Genomic DNA, 19,001 nt, shown 5'->3' with positions numbered 1-19,001 from the left:
TCTATGGTTAGCCATGCCCCAGATGAATGCAGCGATGATGTCGTTGCAGCCCAGGGTGGACCGGTCAAGGAAACCTGAGTGTTTCTGCAGCTATTTCTGACAGGTAGTACCTGATGATGTCCTGATCATCAAGATTTGTCTGCCCTGGTGGAAGAGGAACAGATAAAAGTCTGGCTTACAGAAGCTGAACGTGGGTTCATCTGGGCATTTGTGCACCATCGGTAGAAGTAGGTTAGTTGCAAAGAATAAGTCCTGATGGTGCTAGTTCTTCTTGCTGCCCCTGCCATGTTGGCAACTTCTTTCGAAAACCCTCACCCTCTGAGGTCACACTTGATTAGGGCAAGGCAGTTGGGTCGAGGGATTCGATGTTGTGATGGAAAATCCCCCCCCCCCCCCGGCTTGAGACAGTAGGTGCGGCGAATCTGGCAGGGGAGCGTGGCACGTCGCAGAGAAGAGGGAACCGTGGTCTCCTGGGCCACCTGGGGGCTATGAGGAGGATCCTCTCCTTGAATTTCTGCAGCTTCAGGAGGATCTTGTGGATGAGGCAAAGCAGGGGGAAGGCATACGCTTGCATCCCGTCCCAGGACAATGACATCACGTCTGCAGCCCATGATTGTGGGTGACACATTCTGGAGGAGAAGGTGGGCAGCTTGGCATTCTCGATTGTCGCAAAGAGGTCGATCGATGTTCAGGCGCCCGAATATGCTGAGGAGCTGTGAGAATGTGTGATGTTCTAAGGTACTATCTGTCAGGTTGGTTGTGCCCCTGGAGAGCCATCACGGAGGTCATGCGAGGATCGGTAAAAGTCGCTATTGGAGCTTCTCTTGGCAGACCGACATCCCAGTTTTACATTTCCTGCCAGTTCTCTTCAGAGAAAGTAAAAATAGGGAGCAGGGCTCTAGTCGGGAGCAGGGTCTGCACATCAGGCTGAGTTCATGCCCATCCCACGCTCTTCCTGGTCTAAAGAGCAAGCACATCGCACACTTGGAAGTTCTGCTTTAGTTAGATGCCACATGAAAGGATCATTAAGGAATAAAGAACACATGAATGCATTCACCCCTTTTTTTGGGAGGTAGGGAACGACTCACAAATAAGGAACAAGAAATCGAGAAAACAAGAGAATACAAAGGTGACAAGTGTAAATCTTTAAGAACACCTGTGGAGGTCTGCACTAAGTGGCAGAGAATAACATGCAAAGTAAAACATATATGTCAATATCGAGGTATATGAAGGAATAAACAAGACAGAATGAAGAATGGGGGCACGCAGAGTGCACCCCCTCGTCCCGGCCAAACAGATGCCGGAAACCCTAGCCAGAACCGGGCTTAGGATCTGAGGCCCCTATAGGGACTCAGGGGGAACAAAAGACAAAGCGATCCCTGGCCTTAGGAGCGAGCAGGGCTTAAAAGGCGATACCCCACTAGCGGGTTGTCGGCCATGTGGGGGTATAGCCCCCACCTAAAGTCTACGGAAACTCCTCAAGGGTCTAGTGGAGACCAATGCAAAGGGATCCCTTTGGCCTCCCACAAAAGCGGGGCCTAGCCACAGCGCCTAACACGTAACTAGGTTATGACACACCCGCGCTACCGAGCCTAACCAAGTAGCCTAAAACACTAAGGATAATGACTTCCGCCTTAAGCAGGAACACTCTCCCAGCTACCCCCAGAGTAAACTGAGGGTACGAAGAGGTGGCTAATCCTCAGGCGGACCACAAACTAGTGGTGGGGGCTTAATGAACAAGACGTAATGGCTAATCAACAGGGAAGGCCATGCCTACTAAGTAGGTGCCGCACAACAGGTACCGGTACAAAAAGTTTGTACAACAGAGAAACGGACAAAACAAGAAGGAGAGTAAACAAGTGACAAAAACGCATGAAAACAAAAGGATACTTATATAGTGCTTCTTGGAAACGACTGTAAAGGTGTTCCAATGGTAGCAGATCCAAGATGGATTTCCTAAACTATGTAGGATTCCTAGCAAAAATGTGTAATTTCTTCTAACATGGTAGATTCGGAAGGAGGTGTACATGTGGGTGGTGCCCAGGGAGTGAGGGGCAGTGCTAAAACGTTTCCAGAGTGTAGTTAGGTAGACAGAAAGTGCAGATGTTGAGTGGGAGACAGGTAAGAGACTGAGGAGCTTAAGATCTTGAGAGACAAATTGAAATTTTATTTCACTGTCTGTACCCCACAAGACATCCTGGCACATATACAACATGACCAGAATACAGCATCAATAGGTGAAGTTTCATATTCCAGTATCAAACCTCTGTAATAGTTCTTGTTTGACTTCTTATAGCAATGAAGGCATCCACTTTAGGCCGCAAGTTAGATGCATTAAAGTATATTTATATCACATTTAATTTCTGTTCCCCACAAGATACACTGGTACTCATCAAATATTTAGCCTAAAACTCATTTTTTTGAAGGGATCAATATATCCTAACTAACTTTGTAGCCCCTAACTTTTAGACCTTTATTTGACTTGATCCTAAGTTATCTGTCTCTCTCCCTGATCTGTAATTCAAAGCAAGGTATGTAGTTTAACCTTCCCTTACCGAAATCCCAGATCTGGGCCAGATATAAAAATCCAGATCTTGGCCAGATCTTGAATATCAATCTGAGCCAGATCTGTTCCAGATCTGGAATTTATATCTGGCCAGATAAAAAATTGGGCAGATAGAACTTGATATAAAATGAAGATTTATCTGGCCATATAAAGCCAGATAAATCTTTATGTGGATTGACTGTTTATCCAGTTATATATGGCTTTATATGGCCAGATAAATCTTTATGTGGATTGACTGTTTATCCAGTTATATATAGCTTTATATGGCCAGATAAATCTTTATCTGCATATCTGGAATAACTGTATGTAAGCGGGTTATGTCCATAATAGGAAATAAGCATTGAGATTAACTTTCCAGCTTGATCAGCTATTTCTGGTACAGAGAGACCCATACAGAGAGCAAGACACATGCAATATAAACACAGAACTCAACTGCATTGGCATATAGTAAAGATGTGTAAAGTGCATGCATATTACACGTGTAATGTATATTTTTACTATACCTTACAGAAACATATGCAAACTGATATTTAATGCATGTACATTCAAATTTTGGGCCCAGGTAAATCATATTACTTACTTAAATAAACTGGCATAGCGCAATACCACTAGTACACTTAAAAATAATACTTGAAGGTTGTCTTAAACCAGAGGTTAAATGCATCACTGAATTGAAACACTTTCAAGGTATTTACCTAGTACATGAACATACAGTTCTACACTCCTTTTGATGATGTTAATTGTTTCTAGGGATTATTTCATAGTGAAAACAACCAAGATTTAATTGAGAGCAGCATCAGAGTTTTATATGTACAATAGATATTTGTTAAAATACCCTGTTTGTTAATTATCTGGAGGTGCACAAAGGAATCTATGCAAATCACCACCACCTGTTATGATTTCTTTTCAGGGTCAAGGTGAAGTACCCCAAAGCCACCAAACAATGGCATCCGGTACCTGTGAAAGAGCCCAAAACCTATGGATACTGTTAGTGTTGACTTTATTGACTTTGTTTTCACCTCTTTCTACAGGATCACTGGTGGGGTTTTTGAGTGTTAGTGTTGGACTATATATATTATTAATCAAGCGAATATTCTAGTGAACAATCAAGTGAACAATCAAGTGAACCTTCAAGCGAACCTTCGAGTGAACCTTCGAGTGAACCTTCAAGTGAACTTTCAAGGGTACATTATGGTGAACTAGTGTATATACAAATAGTGAGTGTATTATATTAGCGTGTGTAAAGGAACTCAGAACAGTTTGTTTTTATTTAATTACCCTCTTTAACATGGTAGCAGAGCGAGGTTGCTGAAATTAACACAATGGCGAATTATAAGACCCCACCAGTCTTTAGTGAAGCAAAACCATATTCAAGATGGATTGAAGAAGTTAAAGCATGGCAAGAAGTTACCGACCTTAAGAAAGAGAAGCATGGCTTAGCCGTAGCTCTATCATTACCAGAAGAAGGAGCTAAATCTATCAGAGATAAAGTGTTTAACGAAATTGATCTGGAGGATTTGAAGAAGGAAACTGGTGTTTCCACTGTTATCAAATTCATGGACAATGTTTTTAAGAAGGATGAGCTATCAGCTGCATATGAGGCATATACCTCATTTGACCTTTACAGGAGACAGACAGAGACAACAATGGAGGAATTTGTGACAGAATTTGAGAAGTTGTACAATAAAACAAAGAAATACAAGATGGAGCTACCCAAACCAGTCCTCGCATTCAAACTTCTTGAGAGTGCTCAATTAGAGCACAAAGACTGACAATTGGTGCTTACTGCAGTGGACTATAAAGAACCTGATAAGATGTTTGAGCAAATGCAGAACTCCTTGAAGAAATTCTTTGGGCAACAATCAATGCCTCCACCTGAGGCCAAAGAAGGAGTGCTGTCAAGACAGAGCCAACATTCCTTACAACACAAGAGACAGCTTTCTTCACTGGAAGAGGGGGCTATAGAGGAACAGGGCGTGGAAGATATGGTTACAGACAGTCAGGTGCTCCAAATTATGAGAGACCAAACACTTCTGGAAGAGGTGGAGGCAGTAGAGGAGGTGGGCGAAATATGAGGGGCACTGCAAAACACCTTAACCCTATTGGCCCTGATGGTTATCCATTAAAGTGCAGTAGCTGTGAGTCAATCAGACATCTGCTGAAAGATTGTCCTGATTCTTATGAAAATATGCAGAAGAGGGTGTTTAAGGCAGATTTTAAGGACGAAGAGGCTGTTTTGTTTACCGGTAATAAACAAATAGAGACAGAAGTTCTAATGAATGAGGCTGTGGGTGCTGCCATCCTTGATAGTGCATGTAGTTCTACCGTGGCTGGTCAGTCTTGGATGACATGTTATCTGGATATGCTTGATGAAGAGAAACAGGCCAGAGTGATGAGAAGTAAGAGTGACACGGTTTTCAAATTTGGTGGTGGGAAGCGCTTGAAGTCGAAAAGTCACCATTCCCTGTGAAATTGCAGGGGTTAAATGCCAAATAACCACAGATGTTGTAGACAGTGATATTCCCCTCCTCCTTGGTAAACCAGCAATGAAGAAAGCTAAAGTGAAACTTGATTTGGAGAATGATTGTGCCACAATCTTTGGAGAAACAGTTGAACTACAGTGTACCTCATCTGGGCATTACTGCGTCCCCATAGTTGAAACTACCATGCCCATTGGTGATACAGTTGAAGCTTTACTGTCAGTAGATGAGAGGAGTACAGAAGAAAACAGAAAAAGAATTGAAAAGCTGCACAAGCAGTTTGCTCACCCGACTGCACAGAAGCTAAAATACCTGTTGGAAGATGCTGATGTGTCTGACAAGACAACTTTGGATTTAGTTGATGATGTTGTCTCTAAGTGTGAAGTCTGCAAGCAATACAAGAAGACACCACCAAGGCCTGTAGTTGGTCTACCTTTGGCCAAAGAGTTTAATGAAGTGGTGGCATTAGATCTCAAAGAGTGGAAGAGTGGCATATACTTTCTACATATTATTGATGTCGCAACATGTTTTAGTGTTGCTGGTGTTATTCGTCACAAGACCCCAAAAGTTATTATTGAGAAGGTGATGAAACTATGGATTGGAAGTGGTATGGGTGCACCCAAAAAGTTTCTCTCAGATAATGGTGGAGAATTTGCCAATGAAGAATTCAGAGACATGGCTGAAAACCTAAATATCGAGATATGGAATACTGCAGGATACAGTCCTTGGCAAAATGGCCTTTGTGAGAGAAATCATGCTGTTGTTGATAATTGTGTTGAGAAGATCTTGGAGGACTACCCCAACATGGATATAGAACTTGCTCTTGTGTGGGCTGTGAATGCAAAAAACTCATTGCAGATGGTGTACGGATATAGTCCCTATCAGCTGGTGTTTGGTAGAAATCCCAATCTACCGTCTGTACTGACTGACAAAGCTCCAGCTTTACATGGCACTACAGTGAGTGAAATCTTTGCAAAGCATTTAAATGTGCTTCATTCAAGCCGTAAAGCATTTATTCAAGCTGAAGCCTCAGAGAAAATCAGACGGGCACTCCGACATAAGATAAGAAGCTCTGGTGAAGTGTACCAACATGGTGACAATGTGTTTTACAAGCGAGATGGTAGTACCAAATGGAGAGGACCAGGTAAAGTCTTGGGACAAGATGGTAAGGTGGTATTTGTTCGCCATGGTAGTGTATATGTAAGGGTGCATCCCTGCAGATTAACAAGAGTTGGTGAAGAGTTCAACAAATCATCTGAAAGTGATCTCAGGCATGAGTTACCTAACGAAGGGAATGATGATGGTTCCCAACATGAATTAAAGAGTGAAGTTGAAGACATGCCTGTTCATCCAACGGTGGAGGAAGATGATAATGTTGACATTCCTCAAACCATTACAGGAGATGATAATGAGGAAAGAGATGCTACCAGAAATCAACATCAAGTTTACCAGAGGAACAGAATACACTCTGTTCAAACACTACCAAAGGTGAAACAGAATATCACATACTTACCAACAGGTAAAGACACATGGATTGAATGTGAGATTGTAAGGAGATCAGGAAAGGCCACAGGAAAATACCGTAACTGGTTTTATGTGAAGAATAAAGATGGTTCAGATATTCAAGAACTTGATTTTGAAAGTGATGTGGAAGACTGGAAGGTAATAGAAGACAGTTCAAATGATGCAGACATTTCTAGCTCCAGGGAAGAGGCTAATGTAGTTTTCATACCAGTTCACAGGCATGAAGAGGCAGAAGTTAAACTGGCTAAAAATGAGGAGCTAACAAATTGGACGAAATTTCAGGTTTATGAAGAAATAGAGGACTGTGGACAGCCGGCAATCTCAACTAGATGGGTGATAACAGAGAAGTCAGTTGATGGTAAGAAGATTGCTCAAGCCAGACTTGTGGCACGTGGTTTTGAGGAGCAAAAATGTGTACAAGCTGACTCTCCAACAGTTTCAAAAGAGACTTTAAAGGTTTTCCTTGCACTTGCATCCACACACTCCTGGAGATGTCATTCCATTGATATCAAAGCTGCTTTTCTACAAGGTAATGAGATCAACCGTGAGATGTTTTTAAGACCACCTAAAGAGGCGAATGCTCATGGCAAAGTGTGGAAATTAAGGAAGTGTGTTTATGGTTTAAATGATGCTTCTAGAAACTGGTATTTCAGCGTTCGAGATGAACTTAACAAACTTGGATGTTCCCGTTCAGAAGTAGACTTGGCATTATTTTACTGGCATCATGGCGACAAACTTAGTGGTATGCTCATAATGCATGTGGATGATTTTCTATGGGCTGGAACAGAAGACTTTAAGAGAATTGTGGTAGATAAGATAAAGTCTGCTTTCAAGATAGGCAAAGAAGCAGAGGGAGCTTTTCGATACATTGGACTAGAGATTGCCCATGATGTAGATGGCATTGTGCTGACACAAAATTCCTACATAGAATCCATAACAGAGATCCCAGTTCCAGCAGCTAGAGTGGCACAAAAGGAATTTCTACTAAAACAAAGTGAAGTCACACAATTAAGAGGTGCCATTGGTCAGGTGCAGTGGGCATCCAATCAAACCAGACCTGATATAAGTTATGATGCCCTGGAACTTAGTACTACAACAAAGGAACCGAAGGTGAAAGACTTATTACAGGCTAACAAGGTGATCAAAAAGATAAAGATGAAGCAAAGTCACATCCTATTCCCTAATCTTGGTGACCAAGAACAACTGAGGTTAGTTGTGTACTGTGATGCATCATATGCAAACTTACAAGATGGAGTGTCCAGTGCTGGTGGTCATATAGTGTTACTAAAGGGAAAAGACAACATTTCTTGTCCGTTAGCATGGCGATCTGGAAAGATTAGAAGAGTTGTAAGAAGCACTTTAGCAGCAGAGGCGCTATCAATGGCGGATGGCCTGGGTTCAGCGTTTTGCCTTGGTTATCTTTTGTCAGAGGTGATTTTCAACAAACCCAAGAAAAACATGATACCCATTGATGTGTGCACGGACAATAAATCTTTGTTTGAGAACATTCACTCTACCAAAGTTGTGAGTGAAAAGCGTCTGAGGGTAGAGATAGGGAGTATCAAGGAGATGTTGCACAAAGGAGAACTTTCTAGAGTTAGTTGGATTGAGAGCAGTGATCAGATTTCCAATTTTATGACAAAGCATGGTGTGTCTTGCAAGAGTCTCATGGACATCTTACAGATGGGAAACTTACAGTGTCATAGTGATTTACATTAGTGTCTCACCAGTTGATCCTTTTGTTTTTGAAAAGAAGAAAGGGGAGTTTTGTTAGTGTTGACTTTATTGACTTTGTTTTCACCTCTTTCTACAGGATCACTGGTGGGGTTTTTGAGTGTTAGTGTTGGACTATATATATTATTAATCCAGCGAATATTCTAGTGAACAATCAAGCGAATATTCTAGTGAACCTTCAAGCGAACCTTCGAGTGAACCTTCGAGTGAACCTTCAAGTGAACTTTCAAGGGAACATTATGGTGAACTAGTGTATATACAAATAGTGAGTGTATTATATTAGCGTGTGTAAAGGAACTCAGAACAGTTTGTTTTTATTTAATTACCCTCTTTAACAGATACATTCTGCATTTCGGGAGAACATCATGAAAGTTCTGGTAGTTAATCTATGTTCATTCAAACAGGCTGGAAAAACCCTACTCGATGAATCAAAAAAATGATACCAAGAGTGTCCACCGCCCATAAGCCATCAATGGAAGACTTACAGAGCCAATGTAAGAGTGGGTTTACATATATTGGATGGTTGTAGATCTTAAGCTCATTTCCATAAATATGTGATATGATTAATCAAACATTGAACAGTAGAAGTAAAATTATTATTGGCAGTTAAAAGATGGTACTATAGTATATATACTATTGACAAAACTCTTGACAAAAGAACATTCAAAACCGTACCATCATTTGCTATTATTTGATCCCATTCGTTACCACAGCTTGCATTAGACCAAATGTTATGGATGTACAGTAAGCTCTTTAATTCACAGGAGATAAATACTGCAAGCAAACATCATTATTAAATTTATGCCCATATAATTTAATCTTACCAACTTTAGTCACCAAATTAGTATAAGAACTACTAAAATTGTGCGTACAGTATAGTATATTTCTGGTGAAAGTGAGACACGTGAGGCAGTTTTTGTGGCCATCATATCGGCGAGGTATGGATAGTTGCTTTGGAAGAAAAACCACCCCATTTTCCACAACTACCTATCTTATATTTTTCAAAGTTTTTCAAATGCATATGACATTGAGAAGTGTAGCCTCTATAGGTCAATATATAATGGCCTACATATGTCAAAATAAACATGTCTAGCATGTATTGTCTTTTTCTTAAACAATACCTGGTCCTTTCTGTACCCTCAAAGAAAGTAATAATCCATGATATGCATTGAAAAATATATATTTTTCTTAATTTAAATATGATTTTCTAAAAATGCCAACTTTAAATCCTGTGTAGTGACAATCCTCTGATGGAAGCATGTTCCTTATGCACCAAACTGCACAGGATGGGATGACTACACGATTGTAACGTCCAGTTCTGACAGCTTTCCAGTAAATAAAAGACCTATATGCAGTGTACCTGTAGGTACTATTACATAATACATGACCTGTATCCCAGTATCAGTAGGTCATATCTTTGGACCATTGCCAGATTCAAATGCTTCAGGTCCATTATTAATGACCGAAAATGTACGTTTGTTTAATGTAGGAAGCAATCGTCTTGACATATGATCTGCGTGGTTCTCGATTATATTATTTAGCAATTATTGTCAGCCGATACTCATAGCTAGTACAGTAACTAGGTACAGTACCTCTTGATTACAGTTCACACCTCTCTTTAAATGACTCCAATGTGTCATGAAGATAACAAAGAAAGGCCATGTTCGGGTATATCCGTAGACCTACTAATAGCAAAAAATTACTAGATACAACTTCATTTTACAATCGCGTATTAAAGAACTCGCACTCAATGATTGGTACAGCAACTACTCTCCCACAACCGTGCATCAGTAATTACTACTTTGTGTTCGTCACATGTGCTACAGAACATGAACAGTAGTTACTGTACAAGCCATGAGTATCGGTTGTTTTTGTATACAATTAAGGTATCTGCTGTGACAATGTTTTAATGAATACTCCAGAGGCAACCTATGTACAGTAATACTCTGAACTTAGACTTCATAAAATTCAATGTTTTTGTAAAATGATGTGATTGGCCACTGTATAAAATTGTCATAAATAATAGAAGGGAGTTATTTTCCGTATAGCTGATGTGATGAATTCGCTCACAAAGACTCAACATTGGGTGTTGCCATCACTAAATTATAATATCACTTCTCCAAAATAAAACATGATTTATTCAATCACACCCTCATATCAGCCTCGATGTTATTGTAAAATGTTCACCAAAATAAAATAAATAAGGGGATTGGGGGAGGCATTGAACCCAGTTCCCTCTCCCACAATGGATCCATCGCAAGGTTTTACAATAGAAAGAAAGTTTGTCAGATCGGGTCAATCAAGCTCATTACACTGTTCCTGCAGTAGGCTATACTCTGACAAAAAAGATGGTATGAAAAATTGTACCAATTATTAGTGCCGGACTGGTTGCCAGGGGTGGTTGGTAAGCACCCCAGCCTTGGCCCCTGAATCATCAATTTGAAATTAAAAAAGTAAAAATTTGGAACCACTTGTCACATCTCCTTTGTTTCTTTTTCACCTTTTGGTTTCTTATATTTTTCCATTTGAAACTAATATGGGCCTGCCCCGTCCCCACAAACCCCCCCCCCCCTCCCAACCAATCTCAATCATCTGCTACTGTGTCACACTTTTGTCAAAAGCAGAATTGTGGTTGATATTTGGAGGGGAAGGCATGTCCCAACAAAATATGTCCCTGAAGTAGACTGAGCGAAGTGTGTGGTCGGACGATGGAGTATTCGCATTGCTTGACATTTGGTGCGACGCAAAAAATATGTCGAAACTTGATGGGACATGCCGCAACGCTCCAGTGTACTGAGACATCTGTATGCGTATGGGAGGAAAAGGCTATGGCAGAACGGTCAGCCAAATAAAGTACAAAATGAAAAACTTAAGCTAGGCTTACTGGCTTATATTTTATCGATAATCAGGAACATAATATGTAGCATCCCAATTAACACGTAGCCTAGTTACTAACATATCAGGCCCGTCAAATTTTACAATGTAATAGGCCTATATAAAAGAAAAATTTGTAAATCATATACCAAAAGTAAATATAAAAGGATAACTAGAATGCATGCATTCTGGGTTCAGTCAAGAGCCACAGCACACATGTTTGCCAACTTAAAAAGACAAGACTTACAATTGACCGTAAAGAATTATTGCTGTGTACATAGCACGATGTGGGAACATGTTTATAGACATGACACTGATGTGCTGAACTTTTTCCCGCCGTTTAGACTGGGTGTCCTCAAGTCAAAATCATGGTCAATGAAGCTTGTAGTAAAAGTCCATATAGAGAATATGGGTGGAGTTTACATTCGCTATCTACAGTGTTGATGAATGACGTTTACCAGTTGAAATATGTGATTGGTTAACTGCTATCATCTTAAAACATCAAACACAAGTCAACTAGCGACCCAGATACTGATACAGGACCAGCTGTATAATAGTTTTGAGCATTTCTTAAGCATGTAGAGCTCAAACTGCAATCGTGGCATGGTGCCAAATATCGGATTTTGAACGAAGATGGATTTAAGAAATACGTGGGTACAGTTATTACACATGGAATAGTTGTAACCGAAATAATCGTTATCAATGGAATATATTTAAGAAAAATGTTATAATTAAAACATATAAATAAGAAAAATTTGCTCAAATAAAATTCACGGATCAACTTTACAGCAAAGGATAAACAACGAAGAGTCTTCTGTTCAAACTTTGGTCATGTTACACAAAATCACGAAAACACTGATGCACTACATATATGACGGCTCAACAATTTTTTTAAAACATATATAATTTATATTGAATTTCACCGAAAATCAACAAAGAAATTAATTTGTAATTTCAAACGCGGTATTTTTTATGATTACTGCAAGAACTGTATGGAGCGTGGGTTATGTCGCAATTTGCATTTGGGAAGATGGCGTCACGTTCTCCACTGTTCAAGTATATTTGAAATATCCATCCTAAAACGATGAAAAATTGTTTCTCTGTCAAACGCATATTTGGAAAATTATTTATCGTTTTTTAAGGTAACGTCTTAGGGCTACCAGACAATTCTTTTAAAGATAGCATACTGTTGTTTTTAACTGGAGGGGGGGGGGGGAGATTATCCGGATTTTGGCATGCCGGCGAGTTTTTGTTTCACGTCATTCAGACTATCGTCCGAAATAAATATCAACAAAAAACAACCAAAATAACAGTGAACGAAAGATATGACGTGATATACTTGTAAGATATCCCGCGACCGTCGTTTGGGTTAGCACTAATTTCTCGCCAATTTGTAAAGTGTAAGAAAAGAATTATAAACGCTGCTTAGGAGTCATAATTATACCATATTATCTTACATCTGATAATAAGGGGATACAGTACAAAATACTATTTCTTCAAATAGTTATGCGTAGGCCTACCAGGTGAGATGAATGAATATTTAGCCAGGTTGAATTGATCTAGTAACAAAGGTGAAGTGTTCTAGACCTACAAAGCCTATTCGATGAGCCGAATGTTCGTGAAAGCACACCAAAACCAATACGTTCACTACGAATACTGTGAACTCTGTATTAGAAAGTAATAACAGGAAATGTGCCACCGTAAAGCGTTTAGTCTACACGCCATAACTTCTTTGATACAATACTAGCAATATACACTGTAGTGGAATTTCTTGTTGGCAACTTGCCAAGAAAAGTTTTTACATCTACGTCAAGTCCAATGGTACAGTATAAATCAGGTGCGGACATCGAGTTCCCCGGTAGAAAATAGTGTGTGCGCACTGCTTGGATGATATATGCACGTGTCGAAAAGACTCACTGCATAACTGTCGATAACTACTTCTTTTCTCTATTGCAATTACCTGGTTCGGACATTTTCCAAGGTTTTCCAAGCCTGCCGCTATGCCTGGAGTTAACTCGTTGAAACGCGGGTTCAAATTGCAGGGCTTATCTGCGGTTACAATTTTAGCTCTACCTATACCTGCTTGAAGCAAGCCCGCGTTCGTGAGAACGGTGTATAGGCCTATACAGCATTCCACAGTCACTCTACTACGATTGAGGTGAAAAAGTACCTTTCACTGTCTGAAACCCCACACACACAATGACACAACCCTCAGTTCATGGTTACCAAATAGTCAGTCTGCAGTTGGAATATTCTCAGATGCAGTTAGATCAATTACAGTGAAGTTGCAGAACAGTGGGTTCATTGTTATGACCTAACGAAGCGAAAGTGCCAATTAGTTCCCAAAAGAATAGAAGTGGTAGCACTACCTTGAATTCTGTACAATGCACATAGGAACGTGGTTGATCATAAATTTGGAAATTATAAAAAATGTTTTCAAAGAAGTCTTCCAAATTACGACCATGTAGCACAGACAATAATAAGGGTTTTACCTGTGTCTTCGCAAACTCAATTGTTAGGCCTTATCATTAGATGGTGTATGACGGAATCAGAAGTTGGAGAAAAATAGAGGGCATCTGACATTAATTACTTGGCTGGATTCATTGTGTAGCCCCTTTAATCTGTTTATCTGGAAAAACTGTATATAAAGTTATATTTGGCTTTATATGGCCAGATAAAACTTAATCTTTATATCTGTATAGAATACATATCCAGTTATATTTGACTTTATATGGCCAGATAAAACTTAATCTGTATATCTGGTATAACTGTATATCAAGTTATATCTGGCTTTTTATGGCTAGATTAAACCTGATATAAATCCAGATCTGGGATTTCGGTAAGGGTTGAACTTAATTAGTTTTTCTTTTATGTACACCACAATCATCTTCTTTTTTGTACATGGAATAGCTTAAAACCCTTTCAAGTATACTCAGTTGAGCTACAGCAAATCAGGATTAAACAACACCACACAATACAACCCGATCATAAAAATTGTCATTCATTAATTAACTGTCCAATTGGTTAATTAAGGAATAATTAAAACACTAATGTGAACGCTATCCACCATTGTTCCTCACAAGGTATCTTCATCCTCATTGTTACCTCTAAGCAGTGTTGGATTTTCAGGAATTTGAGAAGGTTGTCCGAAGGACTACCAGTTTCAAAGATTTTTAAGGTTTGGTAGTCCTGCAAAAACTTGGAAGTCCTTCCAAATTTTCCACCAAAATTGAAAATGAACACAAATAATACAAAACAAAACATTTTGGTGCTCAATCTGATTGTGTCAACCAAAGCTTTATTTATAGTTTAGCATATAACCATGTTATTGTGTACTGTTTTCAAATAGTGTTTGCACGGGGTATCCGGTTACCCGGATACCTGCCCGACGTGATACTACCCGGTTCCTTATTTATTACCCGGATACTACGCAGTGTGATTTTTATTTATTTTTTTGCAAACCGGTGGTTAGGCAAGATTTTCCCATTGTGTTAGGCTACCATGTGGTCGAAGATAACAGCAATAACGAAAGTATTCCAGCATTGTTACGAACGGACGCAATGTTTTGGCCAGGGATGCAAAATCTTCAAATTGTTTGCAAACCCCAAGTACAAACTCACAACTAGGTCAACAGAAAATATAACAAAACACATTTTGCATGAACATCTTTCATTATTTCTTTAAAAAAAAACACAACTTCTTCTGACAAGAACCAAAAGTTCTCCTACTCCTACAGATCATTGAATTTGTTTGAAAATAAATATCTCATAACACTCAACCGCAAGGTACAGGGTTACCAAAACTTCATTACGGAGATTTACATGCTAAAAATAGACAATGATGCTTTACCAAGATTCCTGTGATCAATTTGATTGGCTAATAGTCCCTACCGATTGTCTGCAAACATTCTTGCATTTTTAGTGCTCAATGAACATGAAGTAAGTTGTTTAACAACAATTACTTGCAACGTTTACTTTCTCCTGTGTAGAGATAACAAAGTTTGTGGTAAAGGCTATCATATGTGTGCACTCAAATATCATAACGTTAGGCCTTGTCTCATATTTGTTATGTACATTTTGACAACAATCACTGGTGGTACGAAGATGCACTTGAATATATTAATCATTGTTTTGATCAGAAAATGTTATGAGTTGAGACAATCTATGAATTTTGTGGGAAGCTTACGTATCTGATCCTGAAAAGATATTTTATCTCACAGTATGTTTCTTTTCTCTGCAATAAGAGTTACTAATGTGAAATGTGCATTCATACCACAGTAGTTTCTGTTGCAAACTTTTTCGTGGTCCAATTGACCACGGAGTTGGTGAGTAGGGAAGGACAAGGGCGGATGAAGGAGGGGCTGGGGGTAAAAATTGTTTGAAACGGCAGGGTGGGCGAAAGGAGGAGTGGGGCGGGCCGCCCCTGTCAAACACCGAAGCTAAGACACTGAGCCATCTGCCCTCTAATATTGTGTATAACATTCACAAAGTTTAGGCAGTGATAGTACAGTAGGTCATACAATAAACTTAGTTGGTGTTCGATCGGGACGCAAACTTTTTCGGGGTCTTGGGTCCCTGGGACGCAAACTTTTTTTCGGTAATAACATTACTGTATTCCATGGATACCTTATAACTGCATCACAAATTCAGTGGTATAGGCTAGATTTCCCCAATTGACTTAGTGTGCTGTTAGGCAACCATGTGGTCGAAGATAACAGCAATAATGAAAGTATTCCATGGATACCTTATAACTGTGTCACAAATTCAGCGTTATAGGCTAGATTTCCCCCATTGACTTAGTGTGCTATTTATTAGGCAACCATGTGGTCGAAGATAACAGCAATACTGAAAGTATTCCATGGATATCTTATAACTGCGTCACAAATTCAGCGGTATAGGCTAGATTTCCCCCATTGTCCAGCAATGCATTTTCACTCGGCCTATAGACTGTCAGTGTCTGATCGACTGTTGTTACAACACCGTTCAAAATGCATTGCACTGACATTTAGCCACTAGTCTCATTTGTTTTCTGGGTACATTATTAGAAACTAACGTTAGGCGACTTTATTAGTGTACAGATATTTGCTAACGATGTTGTAAAGTTAATATATCGCTCATGTTTTTTAATAATTTATGTATGGTTTGGGTGTTATTCAGAAACTATTTAATTAAATTGACTTTCATTTTTTAATGAAATATAATTAGGCTCAATAATTCTTCAAAGCCTTCATTTTTTTTGGTCGTCCGAAGGACTACCAAGCACACAACATATTGAAAGATTTGGTAGTCCGACATACTTTCTAGTTGTCTCGGACGACCGTGAAAATCCTACACTGCTAAGATGTTGTTCCTCACAAGGTGTTCCCCATGTTTTAAGTGTGGGTATGCATGCATGAGTGTGAGCACACAAGTGTGTCACAAACTCCTTGGGAGACTGCAAGTCTGATCAAGTTCAAACCTGGTGGGTAGGTGCTTGATAATGAGAACTTGTGCAATGTGCATATAACCTATGTGACTGAATATATCAAAGTTAATCGTTATCTATATCTTACATTAGTTACAAAGTTACATGTTGGTATGCAGGAAAAAGTCATCCAACCGTGCTTGACCATGTAAACTTGTCCTAGCATGAACGATGTCAAAGATCAGGTTACACAAAACTTTGCTATTGCAGCCGTTTGCTTTTATTACTGACCAAAATTGGACATGGGAGATGAGATTTGCAACGCCATGGATTGCCTTCTTGTTTAGTGTTGTGTTATAGAGCTAGCCTAGGCATAGCACTAGCAGTTTAATCATAAACAACAAACAAGGCTGTCATGGATTTGTGTTCATAATCATAGGGGATTAGTCATATTGTGTTACTATAGTCACCAATAATGGAGTGATGATATAGGGACGTAATACTGAGTTCTGTTTTGGTGCTAATTGGTGATCTGAAAGCATGTAATTTCATTATCACTGTTTTATTAGCCTAGCATAGTATTGGTAATAGTAGCAGTAATCATGATACTCCTGTGACTAGGCCTAGGCCTACTTACACTAGTTACAGCTGCTGCGATCATAGGCCTAAGTGCCTAGGCCCTAAGTTACCTAGGCCTAGCTCAACAACACCACATCATCAAAGGCCGATCAAAGTTGAACATAATCTGACAACGGTCCATCGTCATACTTAGGTAAAATTATGTTAATGCACATTTAGGCCTACCTGTCATCATGGAAATGCAGCTAGGCTATCCTCGGTACGCGCACGATGGTTGTACACACTACGAACAGTGCTATGCGGCGTCAAATCTTGCCGCCGAAAAAAAAGTTAAGTACACGCTTTGGTAGGTGAAAAATCTTTCGTACCGCGATGGTTTGCAGTAGACACGCCCCTTTATGATAATTACACCGGACTATGGTAATTACACCGAACACCGCTTCCCGTTCTACTTTCTAGGTGTGAAAAAGTTTTAATTTATCGCATGAGTATTTGCATTCTGCTGTAAAAAGTATACTTGTACTCAGTGAATTAAGCCGAATGCGCCATCGCGTCTACGTCGTTAAATGTAACGCGCAGGCATGCACAAAAAAAATCCTCAGCCGTTGCATATATTTGCACGCACGGTTTTAGACTTAGCTTGTATGGAACGCGGTAAGGGTTAACGTGAGGCGCCGTCCACTGAGAGATGGTCGTTCACACAGAAACCGTCCAGTTTGAGATCGCCGCTGAAATGCAAGCAGCCGCCCACCTAGAAATGGCCGTTTAAACGTCAAAGAGAGATGGTCGTTGATACACAGACCGTCTACTCAGAGATCGCTGCGCACACAACCAACCTTGCAGGAACCGTCCAAACAGAAATGGTCTTGACTTAGAAACCGTCGCGACTGAGAAAGGGTCGTGATTCAGAAATCGTCCATTCAGAGATCGTTCACCAGAGATGGTCGTCTCAGAGATCGTTCATTTGAGTGACAGCCAAACTTGCACACACACACATATATATATATATATATATATATATATATATATATATATATATATATATATATATACTGTAGGCGTTTGTCACTTGTATCGAACAATGCTAGTTCTGTTTTTGGTGACATATTTTGCCTTACTCTAGAGATCAAACATGATGCTAACCAACTCGAAATCATTTGTGATTCCTAAAGCCGGATCTCGAAAGAGATACTTTGAACAGACTATCTCGAAAGAGATACTTTGAACAGACTGTCTGTTCAAAGTATCTCTTTCGAGATCCGGCTTTAGGAATCACAAATGATTTCGAGTTGGTTAGCATCATATTTGATCTCTAGAGTAAGACAAAATATGTCACCAAAAACAGAACTAGTATTGTTCGATACAAGTGACAAACGCCTACAGTGGAATTACAACCTTCCCTATCGGTTTCGAACCTCTTGACATACAATCAGCGTCCATAGCCTAGTGGTTAGGGTGTCCGCGTACAGAGCGGAAGGCCCGTGGTTCGAATCCCGGTGGAGGCTGAAAGTTAAAAATAGATCAAAACGATGATATACAACTCGAGGAATTTGTGAAAATCGGTTTCTTTCGCAATACAAGACAAGTAATTGTAGTATAAGTAGGCTAATTTTACATGCCTAACGTTACATGCGTAAGGAGTGTTTGCGTGGCTTAAAGAGTTGAGTAAAGTATAACTAACGTTATAATGAGTGTACGAGTACGGTGCTGGTATTCCACAGCGGGCGGCCAATCCCTCATACTAGACTTGACCCTCATGCTAGGTTGTTTTGACCCATTTCATTCAGTAACGGTTCGCACTCAATATTCAGGAGTTTGTGCATGTTGAGATGACGTAAAAT

The 19,001-nt window shown here is 39.7% G+C and overlaps 1 protein-coding gene across 16 annotated transcripts in view; it reads right to left on the bottom strand.

Annotated features, from left to right (window-relative positions):
* LOC139976379 (uncharacterized) overlaps nt 1-17,767 on the bottom strand; it is an 85,353-nt gene extending 67,586 nt beyond the window's left edge. For 2 of the 16 annotated variants that reach the window (XR_011796100.1, XR_011796101.1), the window contains exon 1: nt 17,386-17,759. Coding sequence is in view for 4 of the 16 variants with exons in the window: in XM_071985087.1 (XP_071841188.1) it covers nt 17,386-17,395 (10 nt within the window). In the remaining 12 variants the exon portion in view is untranslated. Of the gene's footprint in view, nt 1-17,385 lie in introns of all 16 variants that reach the window. The other 14 variants (XR_011796097.1, XR_011796098.1, XM_071985099.1 and 11 more) reach the window with 12 other exon arrangements.
* Between the last annotated feature and the right edge of the window lie 1,234 nt (nt 17,768-19,001).

Source organism: Apostichopus japonicus, chromosome 2 (genome assembly GCF_037975245.1).
Source record: "Apostichopus japonicus isolate 1M-3 chromosome 2, ASM3797524v1, whole genome shotgun sequence".
NCBI classification, from domain to species: Eukaryota; Metazoa; Echinodermata; class Holothuroidea; order Aspidochirotida; family Stichopodidae; genus Apostichopus; species Apostichopus japonicus.
This window is presented reverse-complemented; position numbering and strand designations above follow the sequence as displayed.